Source organism: Ambystoma mexicanum, chromosome 3p (assembly GCF_040938575.1).
Source record: "Ambystoma mexicanum isolate Mex_15411 chromosome 3p, UKY_AmexF1_1, whole genome shotgun sequence".
Classification (NCBI taxonomy): Eukaryota; Metazoa; Chordata; class Amphibia; order Caudata; family Ambystomatidae; genus Ambystoma; species Ambystoma mexicanum.
In genome coordinates, this window is record NC_090925.1 from 779,114,291 (window position 1) to 779,135,010 (window position 20,720).

Consider the following 20,720-nt stretch of genomic DNA (forward strand, 5'->3'; position numbering starts at 1 on the left):
TCCTACGTGTGCCACTCCAATTTTGGCCGCTGTGGTTTTGCTTCTAGGTTTACCACTACAATTATCATCCTAGGTGTCTCTACCGAGGATTTTTCTAGAACATTTTCACTCCACCGTTGACTTGGACCAAATGTTACCCACTTCTCTATGTCTTTCTCCAGTGTGATTTGTGATCAGTTGATGCTTGCGGGTCACTGGCAGGAGTATCCGCAAATGAAAGATTGCCTTAGGATTTATGCTACCCAAGATACAAAATTGCCAGTATGTTGACAAGGCCACACCCGGTGGATGCTCCAAAGGCCCTTCCAAGTCTCACATTAATTTGCTCAAATTTTACGCTCCAACACGCAATATGCAGACCAACTAAGCCTCCCCAATGAAAACTAAACACCGCTCACTATGGAGATCAAACATACGAACGAAACACCTCGCCAATCGCCTCATACGTCAAAGTCCTGGCCAGTGCTTCCTCGCACTATGGGCTCACGAGACTCACTTCTGGACCGATACCTCAAGTGCTCCTAAAACTATCAGCCTAGAAACAGACCCACACACAAAATGATCCGTTTCTCCTGAACTGCACACATCAACACAACAGCAAAGCGCTTGCCAGTAGTCACATGCAGGCCCCACGGGAGGCCCCATCTCTTGTAGATCCACTAGAGTGCTAAGTGTAAAACCCAATAAGGTGACGTTTAAAGCTACAGTTGACTGTAATGGTGCCTCTAATATAGGGGTCTGCCACCTGTGCCTCTCCAGATGTTTCCTACTAAGACTTCCATGATCCCAAGAAAATCTAAATTTTTTTTTATCCTAATCATATTCCGTGTCTAAGATAGTTCAGGATGTTAACGTGCCTGCTGCTTGTATCTTGCAGTCGGATTCTCCTATCAGGGTAAGATGGCTTCCCATGCCTGTTACAGAGATCTACGTACAATATTCAGGGAACAGCTCCCTCAGTCACAACAGAAAAGTTGTGCCCCTCATCCCGACGCTGTTACTTCAGCCCATGCTAAACCTTAAAGCTGGCGAATCCAGATTTCTGATAGTTTCGTTTCCTGTCTGTTTTCTATCATATTGTCCTATAGCTTTTTTCGATGTGCAGCTTTGTGTCGATTGACTGTACACCCAAGCACACCAAGTTTGGAAAATGAATTTCTTGGTTACTGCTAATATAATTCTCATAGGGTATTTTACTCGTTTGTTGAGTGGGTTGGGGAGTTATGGGGCCGCGTCAGTGCTCTTCATCTCTTCTCATGGTTACTTTCTCGAGGCCGTGGAAGAGGCGACCCGGGTGGAGTCCTCTGCCACGTTGCCACACAGCATCCATAGGCTACCGTGTGGGGAAGTAGACGCTTAGAGTGTTTGAGCAGCTAACTGAACCCTTTAGGGGCTAACATGCCTCATCCTTGGGCCTAGACTGCTGGCGGAGGAGGTGGGGCGTTGCTTCGCTCAGACACGATCTAACCCGTGGTTATTGTTGACCTGCTGCCGTGATGGTAATAGCGTTCTTTCTCTCTAGTGTTTTAAGCCGGATTGTTTACGCTTTTACACGCGGTAGCAGGGGCTGTCTATTATTCCTCTTACTCTTATTTCCTGTACCTCAAGAGGAGGAAGGGCGGAGTTGTCATTGCCAGTGGTTGCCCCTGCCTCCTCAGGCGGAGCACAGAGGGCTGAGGCGAGGCTTAACTCGATGGGCCTTGCATGCCGGCATTCTTCAGATGAGAGTGGAGAATTCCGTGGCTAAGTGGGAGGTTGTCAGAAATAAGGGGTGTGCAAAACTGACACACACCTGCGAAATTACTAAAAAAAAATAAATAAAAATAAGCACTGTCAATGCCAACAGTTTGGGCTTTTGTGCAGGCATGGGAGAAGCACTTTCCAGGCACTGCCTCAGTGATATGATATGGCATTTATATCGCGCCTATACACAAGTGTTTCAAGTGGCTATTAATGGTAATGGGTGCTAAATTGGTGCGAGTACCTCAGCATCTAATAGCAGTTGGCTTTGCCAATACTTGTTTTTAACATGAATTCAGTGAAGGACACTCATAAACAGGTAGTGCTTATAAATAGAGTGGCTAAAGCCAGATCTGGTTAAGACATTTTATTTCATTGCTTGTGCGTTTACAAATCCAATTAAATCATTAACTCAGAAAACTGCTTTGAAAAAAGACTGACAGGAAGCTTCTAGTGAATAGTTTAATGGTAAGGCTTGATTAAAGCGAGCTGAAAGAGTTCCCATGAGCAGGTGTTTTGGCCAGGGAGGGACAGGAACTGGGTGGGAATGGCCATAGGGATTAGGATTGCCGTGGGCCATCAATGGGTGGCGAAATAACCAAACAACACCCATAAGCTTATTGTCCCTCCTCATATGCCAATTCTCCCCGTCTGTATTCTAATGCAATAGTTGCAGCTTAGTTATAGCCCAAACTAAAAAGGACCGACAGTGCCAAAAAGGTAAATGCCTTTCTGCTGCGGTAGCCTATGCAGGGGAGCAAGCGCTTTAAACCTGATCAGTTGGTCACCATGGTCAGGAAAACGTTTTGGTTTTGCCAAAAGTGGTCCTGTTCGATTTAGTTTTCTGTCTCCCATCTAGCCGCATAACTAATGGACTATTTTGAATGCTAAACCCTTTCTGCATCCTAGCCAGCCGCCTTTTGATTTGCCTCGTTTATGTAGTAGCTCTCCCAAGCAGCTCTTATGAGACATCGGCCACCTTCATTAGCGTTTGTATTATATGCTGTACGACCAAAAATGTCTGCACCCTTTAAAGCAACACTTCAGCACTGTTAGGAGTGTAGGAACTTGAACCTCAATGAGGATTCCTTGAAGTAGCTGGTCAAGCACTTAGTGGTCACATACTTATCAGTGGAACAGCATGCATTTACAAATACACTTAAAGAGTTCAATGCTGTTGTTTCTCTGTCAGATTTCAATAAGAAGGTTCCAAAAAGCGGTCATAACTTCATTGCCACTTAAAACCGTGTCCAAACTGTTCCTGTGATAGGCACAAATAAGTGTGGCAAATGCTGATACTGGTGGAAATGGTGGGCCAAAGCGAAGGCTCACGAAGGGCGGTCTCCCCAGTGAATCAGTGTAGATGGCATGCGAGCAGGACGCAGAAGAGATTCTATAACGTGAAGATGAGTTGTTTTTGTACAATAAGGGAACATGATTCTGAGGGTGTTCTTCATAATTGCTTCCTCCACATCCCGTTGTAAATTTCGTATTGAAAAGGCCCAATGGATCCAACAAGAGAATAAATACCAGTCTGTAAATCTACACATTGGTCCTGTTATCGCATGGGCATGGATCAACAGACTGGACCAATCAGGGTGTATGGTTCTGAAGGGTTTCATTACTTCTCTTAGTGATCTTCAAAAAAGTATTATGTGAGCCAGTTTTGGACAGATCACAAACCTGCTTGCTTTCCCCTCCATCAATCTTAGGTTATTCATCTACTTTCTGCACAAACCCTTTAAATGGCTGCTTTGAAGATAATGCACATTTCCACAATAAAATAAAATGTCCTTCTTGAATGGTCAGGGTGGTACATTAATCTGGATCGCTTTGCCCAGAGTAGGTTTCTGGAACCACACTTCCCAAGTTCAATAACTGAAACGGTTCACACTTGCAAAGCCCTTCTTATATATAAAGTTCATAAGGATTCGGGTTGCACCCATCAATCATAATCTCCAGGGTACACTTGTTGGTCTGATATTGTTGGTATGCAACCACCTCCTGTCCTCTTTCAAATTCTTTAGATGTTGCTGCGCTTCTGCCTCTAGCTGCCAGTATTCGTAGAGTTTCTCTTTCATTTTACGGCTGATGTACATGGGTTTGCATTTTCAAGTCTCTGGAGACGGTTTTAAAAGGGCCTTACCACTTCCCCTTTACTAAGGAGCTGATCTCTTTCCTCTTCACAACCTCTTTTCACCTCTTCCGATGCTGTTCCTCCTCAATGGCGCACTCTTGTTTCTCCTGCCACTGTGTGCTTCACGACTTCATTTCTCAATGCTACCACCTGCCTTCTGTGAAGTGTGCCCTTTTGCTGCTTCCTGGTCTGACTAGCAGCCATAGTCTGATGCTCAGATTCCACCATCTTCTGTGCTGGTCCTCCCATCACCTCCTGATATCACCCTCAAACCACCTTTTGATGTCTTCCCCCCACCACCTATCACACTTCTGCCACATCCTGATGTCTTCTGCCAACCCTTCTCTAGGCATCATCCTCCTATCACCATGTGATTTCAAGCTCCACCCACTTCTTGATGTATTGCCACACCCATTTGTCACCGCGTGGTGTCACCCCGTGGGACAACTGGCGCAAACTCCAGGTGTCCAAAGCAAAACCGAAAAACTACTTTCTTCCCAATATGACAACCACTGGTTGACTTCTTGGGTAAAAGGTGGGAGCAATGCCAGCCATGCTGTCTCTCGAGGCTGAAAAAAATGAACAAAATAAGTGTGTAACAACCCAGCAATAGGTTTATTAGCGCTCTGCCACCCTAGCCAATGTTTCTTGATAGGACCTGGAAAGGGCTTGGAGATTTGCGGATCCACCTAAGCACTTGGTCCCTTGAGACATGGACAAGCAAATCCCTCCTGCACGGCACAAGCGTGCAGTTTAATGATCTTGTCACAAAAAGACTGTGTCCAGGTACTGAAAACAGGTTCCAAATTCAATCCGATTACGAGCACTAGGTGTGCTGAGTCCCCTGAAATAATGTCCAAGCAGAGCAAAGCTACCAGTTCCAAAATAAAGTTCCAATACCAGTCCAATAATACTAGTCAGAGATGGGGGGGCGTGGCTACAGAGCCATGGAATAGGACATGTCCTGATGAGCTCCTGTGATCCTCACATGCAGTAATGCTGAAAATGAGGTTTTTGGGAAACCTACGACTGGGAAATGGCAGCACCCCGTTGGTGAACTGGGCGAGCATATCTTGATGTAGTCTGGTTACTTTGCCCAAGTAATGAGAGCCGTTCAGTGTTGGAGTGGTTATTCGGACGAGCATACAGCAAGATGGCGGCGTAGAACAAAGGAAAGGCTGCGGAACGCTGGTGGATGGCAGCGAGGAGCGATAGAAATACTGTCGCCACTGGGATGCAGTCTTTGTGACCTAGTAGCTGATACTGGTGTGCAGTATACGAGAGGAGTGTGCACACAGACAACGCAGTCCGGAGGGACGGTTGGGTACTGCTGGAAGAAGTGATTGTGAGGACCCACGCTCCGATGAGACAGTGTGTTTCCGTATGACTGCTCTGGGCTCTACGCTCGGCGCACAATAAATGGGCAGCGGCGCCCGGATAACTTTTGGAGACACGCTGCAGTGGCGAATAACCACAACAACGGCAGTGTAACGAAACAAATGCTGTGTGCAAATGCGTGCATGCCATGGACACCAGTGAAAGCACGGAGGGCTGCACAGTGACCAGTCTGCCTGCCTTCCGACCGTAGAAGCGGTGACTGCGGACCAAAGACTGGGGACGGCGGCAGTAGAATGGCAGATCACTGGCAATTCAAGCAGTTGCACACACTAAGAGGACCGCTGCAGCACGTTAAGTGGCAAGTGAAGGAACGGGAGCCCCCCCAACCCCCTGGGAAGAGCACGGGCCCGGGAACCAGGACGTGACCACAAGTAATGGCTCATGGAACGTGATGTGAAGCTTGCCAGGGTAACACACTATGAGAGAAGCCAACCAAGTGACCCGAGCAAGAGCGGCGCCAGGTACAAAAAGACCCACAAAGGGCTGGAGTGGCAAAAGACTAATCACACACCGCAAACAGAGTGGGAAGAAGTACGGAGGAGGGAGAGAGGCAAGCACTGGCCAGAACGCTGGGCACAGCCCACAGACCACGGTCACAGTAAGGGCTTTTATATATGCCCCCTGGGCCGGAATGGGAATAGTGCATCCAAGAAAGAGACTCCAAGCGGGCACATTAATCCCCATTCTGGATCTCCCACTGACACCAGATGTGTGTATGGCAACATGCAACTACCCAAGTTGTGGGGGCAGTAAGGGGGGCTTCTAGAGCTGTGGCTTCAGTCAGGGGACTGAGAGGACAAAGACCTGGCGGGCAGACAACAAAGAGCTCTGGTAGCAATTGCATAGCCAAGAGGTCCACTGCGTGCGCAAGGCTTCCGAACTGAGAGAAGACACAACAGCAGGGCATGGCAGATATTTAGCTGGAAGAAAGACAGTTCTCAGGGCATCGCTGAAGGAACCTGGCAGGGCCTCAGGCCAAGATCTCTTCGGCACATAGTAGAGAAGTAAGCCCAGTCACATCCAGCCAAGGTGTACTACTGCTCAGATTTGACTAAGCCACCACAGTGTGGTGTAAGAAGATGAATAAGCGCACTCTATAGAAACTGGGTGCTGGTGGGGAGGAATCCACTGGCACACCAGGTCTGGACGGGGGTAGTCGTGAGTGGCAAGGCTGCCCTGTCGCAGATAACACCACAGAAGAGTGAGCAACAGGGTAGCTCAGAAGGGTAGGGACACACAGCACCAGACAGCACACCAAGAGCTCCAGTGCCAAGAGTGGTGAAAAGAGGTCCATATTGCCACGCCGGCAGTGTCGCAAGAAAGGAACTGACACGCTCAAAACACACCACCATTGCAACGATCACGAGATAGGAGCCGTCCAATCATTGCTTCCAAACATCAGAAGAGCAAAGGGAAACAACTGACCCTGGAGGCATGCACCAAGACAGCACCCTTGACGGTGGGTCCTCCACAAGCAACTTCAACACCCCAGAAAGATCAGAAGCTCGCAGAATGGGACCAGCAGATCTTGGCGTTAGCATCCTTGAAAGAGACACTAGAAGCTAAAATAGATGCTACCAGTATTGATATGTCTCTGCTCAGACAGGATGTGAGGGCTCTTGTGGAATGTACAGGTACGCTCGAAAGAACCAAGCAGAGAAAACAAGCGGCCTCAAGGATACCACAGAGGAAGTCAGAGTACTGCACCAACAAGTGTGTAATCTGGAGGACAGAGCAGAAGATGCTGAGGGGAGGGCCAGACGCAACAACATACGCATTGTTGGACTCCCGGAGGGTGAAGAAGGTGCAAATCCGACTGAGTACATTGAAACTCTGTTGCAGCATGAGATCGGCCCAGGGGTTCTTAGTCAAGGTTTTGCGATAGAAAGAGCCCATAGAGCACTAACAAGGAAGCCACCGCCAGGGGCCCTGTCAAGGCCAATAATAGCAAAGATCCTGAACTATCGCGACAGGGAAAGGATACTTGAGCACTTTCAAAAAGGTGGGACAATCCAACAAGCGTTGGCCACAATAACAGCCTACCCAGACGACACCTTGCAGGTCCAAAAGCAGTGATGTGCTATATAGCGGTCAAGAGGAGACGGAGAGAGACTAATCAGAAAAGTATGTTGCTGTACCCTGCCAGATTGAAGGTGATCCACAAGGGCCGCACACTCTTTTTAGATAACCCCGATGATGTACATAACTGGATGGACATGCAGAACATGGCAACGGAAGATGTAGTTTATCTAGGCAGCCAAGGACAAAAGCAAACAGAAGACCGAGACTACAGCAAGACTGCGGAAGCGTGACAGCATGAACCGCATGAGGAAACCGTAAAAGAAGTGAGAAAATTGCTTGAATAAGGAGCTAACAACGTAGTGCTTAATTGTGATTGCCCTGAGAAGAAACATACTACAGCCCAGCGTGCGAGAAAAGAAAATGACAAAGTGGTGATCAAATCAGGAGCTACCAGTGTGGTGCTAATCCAGGCCGCGCTGTGCAGGAACCAAGTTGCATCGGACTGCACGGATACTAGCTGTTATGTATCCACCCACTGCACCGGATGCACCAGGGTGGGTTATTGTTGGGTGGGTCATTGTTTCCTGGGTTGGGGGGAGTTGGGGAAGTTAAGGGGGTAATGGGGCCTACAAATGCATGAATGGTGGTCATTGGCGCCGCGACATGGGGAAAGTATTTGGCAGGCTGTCTCGAAGTGTAATGGGGGAACTCAAAGTAGTAACCTGGAATGTCAGGGGCTTGAATAGTTATATAAAACGCAACCGAGGTATGGCTTATTTGAAGTGACAGAGGGTAGATGTTGCACTACTACAAGAGACGCATCTCACCAAAGAAAATCTGAGTACCTTGTCCCGCAAGTGGAGTGTGCAGACAGTGGGATCGTCGTATTCAGTATATTACAGAGGGGTCCTAATATGGGTTGTGCCAAGGGTTCTGCTCAGAGTTCTTAAAACCTCCCTAGATGAGGCAGGTAGAATGGTTGTATTACAAGGGAGCGTGGAAAATAGGGAGATTTGTGTGATTAATACGTACGCGCCGAATCAGGACACAGCAGCATACTTCAGGGCATTGTATTCAAAGATCAGCCCCTACAGGGACGGAACGTAAATACGGAGAGGGGATTTTAATTGTACACTGAACCTGGCGTTAGATAGATCTGACAATAAATATCCCCACCCAACTCCGGCGGCCAAGGCCTTGAACTCTTTATTACAAGCATTTAAGATATCAGATGTATGGAGGACAATGCATCCCCAGGAGAGACTATACTCTCACTACACTGCCCCCACAAATCTCTACACGAGGTTGGATTATGTCTTTGCCGAGAGGAAACATTGGGACAGTTCTCAAAGTCAGACTACAAGGCGAGAGTGCTTTCGGATCTCCACCCCTGGTGGTGATGTGGCAGTTTCTTCCCCCAGGGCTAGGATGCCTACATGGAGGCTGATGGTAGAAGCGCTCAAGGATGCAGGATTTTGAGAGATCCTGAGGGGGGAAGTGAAGGACTATTTTGCAGTCAACATGGGTAGTGTAGAGTCAGCAGGTACACTGTCGGAGGCCTTTAAAGTTGTGGTGCGTGGTGCGGATATGGCAACATTGAAAGGGATGCAGGAGGTGATAGAGAGAGACCTGGGTAAAGCAGAGGCTACATTGGAAGCCACTGAGCTGACAGGGGACGGGTCCTGTGACAGTGCACGAAAAGTAGCCCGCTTGCATAAGGAATGCTTGGTACATTGGAATGGGCTGTGTAAACTGAGCTATAGGAAATATGTGGAGCGACAACATAAGGAAGGAGACAAGCCAGGGCGCCTCTTGGCCTGGCTGTACAAGAGCGAGACCAAGAGGGAAACTATTATAGAACTAAAGGGGAGCGATGGGACACTGTGCGAGACTCAAGAAGGGGTGAATCATTGCTTCTACAAATATTATAAGAAACTATATGAGGAAACATCAGAATGCCCGATGTCTGAGATTGAGGATGCGTTGTCAGAGATTAATCTCCCCAAACTAGATGTAGATGTAGAGGTAGCACATACACTTGAGGCCCCCATAATTGCTGAAGAACTGTAACAGGTTATACGGGACCGGCCGACAGGTAAAGCTCCGGGAGCAGATGGACTGCTGGGCAAATTTTACAAGGAGTATAGAGTGGAGGTCGTCGCCCCATTGCTGGCAATGCTCAACGAATCGTTGAGCATAGGCCGCCTGCCTGGGTCGCTAAGGGAGTCAATAATAATTCCTCTCTTGAAACCAGGCAAGCCGGCTACGGATTGTGGCTCCTATACAGCCCCTGTCACTGCTGAATCAAGATGGGAAGATTCTTACAGCTTTACTGCCTAACAGGATCAAACCAACAATTGTCAACCTAATACATCCGGACCAGACGGGATACTTCCCATGTAGGCAAATCACTGGTAACCTGAGGAGACTGCACCACATAATAGATCACACCCAGAGCAGTACAGAGCACTTGGCAGTGGCCTCGCTGGACGCGGTCAAGGCGTTTGACTCAGTGAGGTGACCCTGGTTGATAGCAGTGTTGGAAAGGTTTGGTATGGGCCCCACGTATGTCAAATGTGTGCGGTTGCTATATAACGAGCCTATAGCGAGAGTTAAGATGGGCATGATTGTTTCAGAACAGTGGCGGCTGGGCAAAGGCACTAGGCGGGGTTGCCCGTTGTCCCCAATGCTTTTTATTTTGACGTTGGAGCCACTGGCGGTCTACCTCTGAGAAAAATATATAGAAGCAGGTATCGCTACACCGGGGGGTAGGCATCTGCTTTCACTGTACGCAGATGACATGCTTCTGTACCTACAGCACCCAGAGATTAACCTGCAGTATATCCTAGATGTGCTGGAACGCTACCCGGTCTTGCTAGGTATTACAAGTAATGCGCAGAAGTCGAGCCTGTTCCCGTTGGGAGGATATGTGGGTCAACCCGAGAGTGCACTGCCGGTGCTGTCGATTAGATGGGAGATAGATATGTTCAGGTACCTAGGGGTGGACATATACCATGATCCGAAGATCGAGCACACGCAGAATACACAGAGAGCGATGGACAAAATAGAGCATTCAATAGTTTTCTGGGCCAGGCTACCATTGTTGATGATGGGGAGGGCAGCCCTGTTAAAGATGGTGGTGCTAATGAGGCTACTGCACTGTTTTGCCAATGTCCCGTATGATATCACAAAATCGTTTTTCAGGCTGAATGGAAAATGTAGGAGCTTCCTCTGGCAGGATTCAAGATGCAGGGTGGCATTGCAGAAGCTCCAGAACCCATACGCGCAGGGAGGGATTGGATTGCCTGATTTTGAAGTATACTTTGTCTCTAGCCAGCTACAATTTGTTACCAAATGGCTGGCAGATGAACAGAAGCAGGAGTCACGGTTGCTGCAGGCGGCGGTAGACCCATACTTTCTTAAAGAGGTGATATGGACAACGGCACCCTGCGAATCTAGCCCGCAATTATTATTGCAGGTAGGGAAGATGATGTGGCGGCGAGCTTTCCGGCTGTTATGATATGATATGATATGGCATTTATAACGTGCCTATACACAAGTGTTTCAAGGCACGACGAGGCAGGGGTGGGGAACAAAGGGAGGACAGACAGCGATCCTACTAGGCCAGGTGTGAATCAGATCGCGCAAGTGCGTGGGAAGCGGCAGGGACAGTGCAGTACACGAGAATAGATAATAACAGTAAAGTAACAGCCAGCATGTGGCAAGTGCATGGGTAAGTGCAGACATCAGGTGTCAAGGGTTGGTAGGGGGACTGTAGGGATACAGAAACAGTCCCCAAGTGCAGGGGTTGCTGCTGGGCAGTGCAGGTGTGTGCCGCTGGCAGGGGAGGGACCTGGGCCCGAGATAAGAGGGTGTCCAGGTAGCCAGTGCAATTACGGTTACAGCAAGGAGGTCAGCAGAGGAGAGGAGGAGAAAAAGCAGAAGCAAAGAGAAAGGTTTTGAGGTGCTTCCGGAACCAGAGATGGTTCTCCTCAAGTTTAAGGGAGGCAGGGAGGCTATTCCAGAGGGAGGCACCAGCCGAAGAAAGAGATCTACCACCAACTTGTTGTTTGGAGAAGCGACTGACCCTGAGGGAGTTGGAGGTGGATGAGCGAAGAGCTCGAGAAGGAAGATATTTAGGAAGAGAGTTGAAGGTATTGAGGCCCCAGTCATCAGAAGGCCTTGTGGACGATGCAGAGGGTTTTGAACTTAATCTTCGCAGCCACTGGAAGCCATTGCAGAGATTTCAGTCCTGGAGAGATACGATCCCTGGGCTTGAGGCCAAGGACCAGTCTCGCAGTCCTGTTCTGGATAAGTTGCAGAGGGCGGAGAGTAGAAGCAGGCAGATTTAGAAAGAGGCTGTTGCAATAGTCCAGCCCAGAGATGACCAGAGCTCTAGAGACAGTGAGCTTCTGGGGGAAGGAGAGGAAAGGAGAATGGGGTTGGGGAATCATATTCTCCACAGATTCCACTGGTCACGCTGTATGAGGAGGAGAAACAGATTAGGTTGAACGTGTGAAAATATTGGGAACCCAAGGGAGTGGCAACGGTGGGAGATATGATGGAAGATGGGTAGCTCCTAGAATTCAGAGCACTGGCAGCGAAAATTAGACGGGCATGGCCGAAAGTAGATGGTTTACAAGGGGACGAAAAGCTAGAGATGCTTTATGTCATTTCAGAGGGTAGGCATGAGGTATCGAGAATATACAAGCTGCTGATGGGCAGTATGGTTTGTGGGATGAAACGGGTCAGACAGTGCTGGGAGGCAGAACTGCAAGAACAATTGTCAGACGAGATGTGGGACAAAGCAAAGGCTTACCACAAGAAGGTGTACAGGAATGCCAGACTCTAGCAGATCCAATTGTATGTGACACACAGGGCATACCTGACCCCTGGAAGAATAGCGAAGTTCAGCCATTCGGCAACACAGGCCTGCCCGCAATGTGATTAGTTAACGCATACCTGGTGCATTTGTTCTGGGCCTGTGTGAAGATTTAGCAATTCTGAGATGAGATAGCCCAAGTGTTGGCGCGTGCAGGTATCACCCTAGACATTGGATCCCCAAAGCCCTGCCTGCTGGGAGGCTTTACTAGACTCAAAAAAATTAGACATGCAAATAAACTAAAAGATCTTGCATACATAATGGCAAAGCGCAGGATAGCGATGGGCTGGAAAGCACACAAGGGGCCTGCGGCAAGAGCGTGGTGGGCGGATCTCCAGAAATGGATGAATACAGAGACTATGGCTTTGCAAGAAGCAGCTAGTCATGACCCGGAACAGAGCAATATGGAGTTGGAGGCAAATGGTAATGGACATTATAGGTGCTGGGTATGGCGATGGTGGTGAGGGAGTAGGGGAGCAAGGGTAATATGGTAGACGAGCGGGATGTAATGGAATTGGTTGTGCAATGTTTGTTACTATATGCAAGTAGGCGTGGGGGGAGGGAGGGGAGACCAACGTTATTGTTTTATTGTGAAGTTATACATGGATGTGCAAGTCTGTATGTTATAATGTTATTATGTTCAATGAAAAACATGAAAGACAATGGTCTCTGCAATTTTGAGCCGCACGCGCCAAGAAAATTCACCGAATTCAAAATGTTAGACGTGCCAGAGGGATTACAATTAACCACCTCAAGAATGAAAATACAGTAGAGTAGATGAGCATTTTCCTGCAGCTATGACTCTTGTACACTCACTGTAGGATGAGGGTCTGGTTTAATACACAGATGTTCTTCACAAAGAAAGGGAAAAACATGGGAGCTAATTCAGAATTGTGATGCAGAATAGAAAACACAATTTAAGAAACCTGTGACAATCGCAAGAGCAATCAATGTTTTGCGAACAAACACAAAGCTAAACAGAGTCTGTTGCTACACTAGACAAAGAAATACATAGAATTGGTGGTCCATTTATGCTGTCGATTTATGTATATGACTATATATAGTTTTCACTGTTCTTTAATGGAAAGGCTTGTTTCACATTATTCTGCTGTTTATTTTGTTCTGCTTCTACAGCACTGTGCGTAAAGATGCACTCCCTCATATGCTACCTGTTTTATGAACCCCCCTCCTTTGTCTCTGCAGGTGCAGGTTTGGGCCGGGTGCCTGGGTCAGTTACTCAGAGTGTTTGGCCTTGGGCCCCACTCTCCTGCTTTGTCTGTGGCTGTCAGCCCCGATAACAAATATTTGGCAACTGGGTACCAGAGTGACAGCGTAAAGATCTACACTGTGTCTTCAGGTAAGAACCAGAGGGTGTAAAAATACAAGAGACGAATAAAGAGTGATCAAAATAATGGCTAAAGAGAATGAGGATAGGCTAAACAAAAAGGAAGTGGGAAAAACAATCAAGAAGTGGTGCAAGAAAGCCATAGAGAAAAGAGATTGTGAGTTTATTAAAATATTGAAAAGAGAGGCAAGGAGCCAGAAGCATGCTAGTCATGTTATATTATGTTATGACTATTTGTAAAGAGCGGACCATCACCATCATGGCACTAGCAGTCAAAAACTGAGGCGAAAGAGAGAGGGGAGAAATCCAAGCTAAGACCATGAACAGGCAGTTTTTAAGCATGTGCCGAAATGCCAGATGATTGTCTGGGGAACGGAGAGAGAGAGAGGCAAACAGTTCCATTGCAAAGACGCAGCAACCGAGAAAGAGCAGCCACCCATGCGGGAGCGATTGAACCGGGGAACTGCGATAAGGCAGGGGGGTGGGGGTATAGACTGCCTGAATTTGAGCTGCAAGTACACTGTGTCTCTCCCGTAGAAGGCCCTATGGACAAGACAAAGTGCCTTGAACTTGACCCATTCGACCACTTGGACCCAATGCAGCTTTCTGAGAATAGTGGAGGCGGAAGAAAGGCAAGGGGCACCTACGGCCACTTGCGCCATCAAGTTTTGAGTAATCTGAAGGCGTTGAAGCAGGTAATCAGGTTGGCCCAGGTAGAGAGGATTACAATAGCCAATGGAACCACAGACCAAAGAGGAAACAACCAGAGGGCAAAAATGAGATGGCAAATAAGAGAGGACTTTACGAGGAATACTGTCTAAACTGGACGGCTTTGCAAACCACACTGACCGTTCAGTCATAGAGAGCGAGAACGAGAGGGTGAGCCCGAGATCTTTTACAAAGGCCAATGGCAAAGGCAAAGGGCCGAATTCCAAAGGTCAGATCTCAGAGGACCAGGGAGAGGCATTAGGCGGAGCCCCAACCATCAGGACCTCTGTCTCCTCTCCATGCAGGCAGAGCCAGTTGCTACCTATCCAAGCATGAATGGCCAGCAAACAGGAACGGCACCGTGCAGCAGTAGGAGGAAGGGCCAGTTTGCGGTGCACCAAGATTTGTATGTCCTCAGCATAGGAATAGCATTGAAACCCGAAGGAGTGAATAAGCTGATTCAGAGGGTGAATATATCCATTAAAAAGTAGAGGAGAGAGAGCCAACCCATGGGGAACTCGACAGGTAATGCAGCGGGTGGGGAGATAAAAGGTGGCAGAGAGAGAGAGAGAGAGAGACTGAGAGCGGTACAAAAGAAAAGAACAGAACAAATCTAGAACCCGAACCGTCATCTAGAAGTAGGAGGTTCCAGAGGGCCAGGTCAGGCCATAGGCATATCTAACAGGGGGGAGGAGATTCCGGAGAGGGCCAGGGAGTGTAGTGGTAGTTCTGAGAGGTGGTGGAAAGAAGTTGATTGGAAGGCTAGTACAGATTCGTCCTTTTGCCTCTCTCCTTGCAGACCCCAATGTGATCTCCAAGCAAACCCTGACCGTCCTACGGTACATCAAGGATTGGTTTAGTCTTTAGGTATGGGACCCCAAAAAGCCTGCAACTAGGCTCAGAGGAGCAGAAAGTGGGTTTTGCAACATATTGCATGGGGGAGTGAGGTTACTCCTTTGAGACTTTGGAACAGTAGCTGAGACTTGAACTCTCATCCTGACACTGTGAAAGCTGTTGCAAGAGACACTGGAGGAAGGAGGCAATATTATATTTTTATTTCCTTGGGAAAGATCCTGTTTATATTTAGGTTGGCCCACCCCTGTATGCAGTCCCTAATAAATAGGTCAGATGCCAAGGTGGTCCAGTGTATGGGTGGTAAAGGAAAATGGGCACACCCTGCTCTGACTGGGACCGGAAGGGTGCTTCTTAGAACCAGTGCAGGGATAGAGATTAAAGAAAGGAACTAAGGGGATTAGGGCACAAAGGGCCAACACTGGAGTTAATGAAGGGCAATAGGTGAAGGGAACGAAAGGGCTAAGGGCACAAAAGTCGTGGGTTGGGAAAAAGGAAGAGTGGAGGAAAAAAGAAGTGGGGCAGGAGAGAGTTAGAGGAATGAATGAATGGAATTAGAGTGCAACAGGCTAAAACTGGGGTACGAAAGATGAAAGACAGGGTGACGGGAAGGAAAGAAAGGAGGCTACAGCAGACAAAGGTTTAAAGTAAAGTAGGGAAGATGAGCAAAGAGTGGAAGAGGTAGTAGCAACAAAAGGAAAGTGGGTACAGCATCCTGATAATAGTGATGACAAAGGCAACAGGGTTTGAACGATTTTGCTTGCAGCAAGTTAGAGGTATGGGACTATAGGGACACGGTTACAGTGTGCCAGAATAAGGACTAGGAATGAAGTAAGGTAGGTCAGAAGCCAAGGTGACCCAGTGTATGGGTGATAAAGGAAAGTGGGCACAAAATGTCTTGACTGGACTGGAAGGGAGCTTGCCAGAACCAGTGCAGGGATGGAGATTAAAGAAAGGCTCTAAGAGGATTAATGGAGAAAGGGCCAACATTAGAGTTAATGAAGGGCAATATGTGAAGGGAACGAAAGGGCTAAGGACAAAGCGCCTTGCCTTGCTCTAGCGGTTGTGGTTTGGATGACCCAAGAGGCCCAGGTACAGCCTCGCACCACAGGATTCAGGGCCAAGCGGTCGTCGTCAGGAGGATCACATGGTCCACCCCATCTCTTCCTGTGAGCTTAGCAGGGACTTGTCACAAGGACAACTTAATCAAACAAGCCCCATTAAGTAATACAGTACCACTTCAAGAGCCTCGGGAGGACATGGGCCAAATGCCTGCAAAGTCCACCCACAATCTAACAGGAACAGCACTTTCATGATTGCGATCTCATGGTGGTAGCTCATGAGCCGTGTGCACTATCCAACATCTTCACAGAGGTAGGCCCTTGAGACCTCAAGAGCTCTAATCACCTAACCATTACCATGTGGCTTCTAAAAGCGCAACCAGGATTGCGCAGAACCAACCGACTACCAGATGCTCCCTCCAGAGGAGAAGATCCAGCATGGTGGTGAGCCGAGAAGAAGTCAGAAACCTGGACTACAGGTGAAGCCTCCCATGAAAAGACACAGGCCAGTTGCAGCCAGGTCTGGGGTCAGCACTCCTCACACCTGCAACCCATCTTTCAGAAACTAATCCTGTGGGCGGGGTTGAGAGTCTATAAGAAGAGCACAGAGCAATCAGTGGTGGTGAAAGTTAGCAGGGATCCAGTAAAAGAGTGTGTTGGAAAAGATGATCAAAGTGATTTGAAGGGTGCCCCACGGGAGGAGCAGTGGAAGTGGCTGGGCAGTTTGGTGACTGGGAGAAGAGGAGGAGAGCTAGAGGAGAGGAGGTGACTGGGAGAGAACAGCAGAATGAGAGTTGGAGAATAGGAGCTGTCATTTGAGCGCAGGAGTGATGAGGAGCGAAACATCAGTGGAAGGCGCAGGAGAGAGATAACCCAGTGTTTGAATAAAGTGTTCAATTAAAGGTTGGAGGGAAAGCTACCCAAGAGGTGTAGAGCAATATTCCCCTGAAGCTGGGGAAAGATATACCTCACAGGGTATGTAAAAAGAGATAACCAAGAGGTTTAGTAGACATGTTTTCAAAAGGTTGGAGAGAGACATAAACACAGAAGTTGGGCAGAGAGTTACCCTAAAGTTAGGAGAGAGAGATAACATGTAGACTGAGAAAAGAGGTACCCAGAGGTTGGGAAAGGGAAATATCCAAGATCCTATATAGACAATGCTGCTTTTACATGATCCATGGAAGATGGGAGCCAGAATAGAAGCGTAGAGAGTGGTCAGTAAGCCCCAGAACTAGTGGCCTAATTCCCTCCAATACCCCAGCCAACCTACTAAAACCCGGGCAAGGATCAATCCAGACTGCCCATGGCGATCCCTGCATTCTTATCAGTGGTTTCCTTAACCAGAACAATCGACTTGAGTGGTTCAGGACCCCTCTCATCTAGAATCAGCAATGAAAATACAACTCCAAGTGGACAGGAAGTGGAGGAGAGGTTAGATGATCACAGAGGGTGAAAAACAGCCATCCTCTATGGATTGCACATCCAGGGGTGCTGGGCCTTGGACGGTTTGGTTCTACCGAGGGAGACTTACTACCCACTTGTTCAACCTCAGAAGAAGCCATCCGAACATTTCTTTGCTTACATTTCACACTCAGTGATGTTTTATTCTGTACTTAAGCCTTTGCTGTTTATTTATCATTAAATCCCCTTTAAAATCATATTATGTCTATTGAATGAGAGGGCTGAAAAGGGTAAAGGGCTAAGAAGATAAATGGGTGCATGAACAAAAGGAAGAAACAGAACCGCAGCATGACAGGGCAAGGTAGAAGACGATAACTGATGCAGTGATTTAAAGGGAGCAAGGATGATTTAGGATGGATGAGGCATGGAGGAAGGTTTGCCAGAAATGAAAGGGTGCTGAAAGCACCTCATAGTGCTTCATTCTGTGTGATTGTTAAACAGCTGCCGTAGAACAAAATGTTAGGTCTCCAAACAATGACTCCATTGCTTTTTGTGTTTTAGGGTCTCTATTTGCAGATTGTCACATCCCTGATATCGCTGTGCAGGCTTTAACGTGGCTTGACGAAAAGACATTGGTTTCGGGAAGCAATGATGGGACTGTGCGCATCTGGGATGTGGTGGATGGGGAGACCAAGTGCCGACATGTGTGCCAAGGACATCAGGGTCCAGTGCTGGCACTGGCTCACTCCCCGCAGCTTCTTGCTTCAGCATCAGGTAAATCCCAAGATATTCTGACATCTTTAAGGGAACCATGCACCCTCTGCTATCATAATATCTAATGGCTGTCCCGTGATGAATTTGGCATATTGCTAATGATGGTAGGTGCTGTGGCGATGGTGTGAATTCAGAAGCAGTCCAACCCTGTTTGGAATGTAAGTGGGTTTTATTATATGTTTGGATTTCAGGGTTTGGGGTGGACAAACTATAGGATCAAGGGGAATAACCTACAAATAATGAATGTTAGAACTATGAAGAATTGTCAAAGATGGGGCAACAAAAAGGTGGGTTTCCCAGGTGCTCTCTCTGCATCTCCAGATGTGTTTTTCTCCCACCAAAAAGAAAGTCTCACATCCTAATCTTAGATGTTTCGGTCCCTCCAGGGATTCCCTATTCTAATAACCCCAGTTCCAACATGGTAGCCAACACAACAGTTCAAACCTACTCTTATCAAGTCCTTTTCCCTCCGGGCTAACATTATTCTTAGAACCAAAATGTTCTCCAAACTTAGCCAACAATCGTAAACCTGATCTAACAATGCCCAGCCCTATTCCATAAACAAACTAAAAAAAATATTCTTTGGCCAGACCCTGGGTTGATCAGTTCCTGCGGCTTGAGTCCTGTCCCTGGTCTCTTGGTTCTTTTCTCCAGACCTCTTACAGGTCTCTTCTCTAGACCTTTCCCACAGTCTCTTATCTGTACTTGAAGGTCTCTTGTCTCCTCAGTACAAAGACCTCTACACAGTCTCAAAATACAATGGTATAGTATATTGGGAACATCTGGTATAGTGGGGCTCTAGTCTTGATTAAAGAGAAGAGCAGGATCTAGAAGGACGAGAAATTCTAACCAAGCAAATTGTTTTAGACTGAAGAGTCAGCGAGAACAATATAAAGCTGCTGTTATTGTGGCCAAATGTTTGATTTGTCAAAAATGATATCTAATGCCTCCGGTTCCTCTAAAGCTCTTTTAGGTTCTTACAAGAGATCCCGTTGATCAAGACGAAGCTCACAGTTTCAGATAACTGCTGCAATCAGATGCAGACATTCTTCAGTACAAAAAATCAAAAACATTAGGGATGGCATCTCCATCTCTAACACAGGCGAAAGTCAATCATTGATTCTGACGGAGAAGGTTACCAACCATTTGGAAACTGTCCCTCATAATGCCTCTAATAAAAAATAATACTGTAAAGATAAAGTTTTTGGACTCTGTGTCCTCTCATGCAGTTTGCAACAAGAAGGCACATTGTACAGATCCTAGGCTCTCGGATAGTGCACCTTCCAGTATACCTAGCTGTTCACATGCATTTTTATTATGGACCTTTCAGTGCTTTCTATAAAAAAAATGGGGAACCTTTCTACTCAGCCCTGCCTTAACAGGAGGCCTTCTACACAAACAAATTCCAGTGCCGGGGGCTGAATTACTTCTGAAGAGGCAAACAGCCTTCACAATTCTAGTCCAAATTAGTTAGGATTCATATAGCGCAACACTCTCCAGGAGTGTATTTGTTTATCAGAAAATATATGATATTATATGATATGAATTAATAACATTCATAATACCCAGAGGTTTCTAAGCGCGGACCCGGGTATTGAACCTGTGTTGCTCCGTGTTGTCTTGCTTCCAAGGTAAGCATGTTGCCCCTGAGTTATCCTCCCGAGACAATATCCAGACAATATTCAGATATCTTCTGGAATGTTTACAAAAATATATTTTAAAAGGCAGGGCAGCCTGCCACCTTTTTGTACACTTTTAACACATGTGGCATATTTAAATTGTATACAAAAACTGTAGATTTCATGATACAATATAGCAAAAATGAAACATCAACAACCGTCACCTTTAGACAGTGTATTAAAAAAACATGCATAAATCTCACACTGAAGACAACCATCAACACCCACTAATCTAGTCTAAATGTTGACACACTGTTTTGGCCATAGTAGAGTAAATGAAACTCTCTTGTTTGTAGCGGCCCTCATCAGCACAAACACAATTAAGCCTTCAAACGCTTTACCTATGAGGTTAAGTGGATGTATTTTGTGGGAACTTCATGTTGATCTGCAACTGAATAACAGACACACATTAGATATTTCTAGTTTACACACCCCTGAACTTTCAGTGCTTGACACTAAACATATAATACAAGTACTAAACCCCACAAATATTCCAGTTGACCCTGAAACTCCTGGCTAATTAAATCATGTGTTGATGTGATGTTGCCTGTGAGTACATAGATCTTCAATAATCCCTTTTGGAAATATTTGATTCCGGACAGTCTGAAACAGGTCTGGGTCATCCCTCTGCTTAAAAATCCTTCATTAGATCAAGATAACCTGCCCAATTATAGACTTATTTCTAACATCCCATGTTTGTTACAATTATTGGATAAGTGTG

The 20,720-nt window shown here is 47.0% G+C and overlaps 1 protein-coding gene across 5 annotated transcripts in view; it reads left to right on the top strand.

Moving 5' to 3' along the window:
• TEP1 (telomerase associated protein 1) overlaps nt 1-20,720 on the top strand; it is a 2,409,067-nt gene that overhangs the window by 2,031,983 nt on the left and 356,364 nt on the right. For all 5 annotated transcript variants that reach the window (XM_069651741.1, XM_069651744.1, XM_069651746.1 and 2 more), the window contains 2 exons: nt 13,383-13,536; nt 18,108-18,320. In XM_069651741.1, the coding sequence (XP_069507842.1) occupies nt 13,383-13,536; nt 18,108-18,320 (367 nt within the window). The remainder of the gene's footprint in view (nt 1-13,382; nt 13,537-18,107; nt 18,321-20,720) is intronic.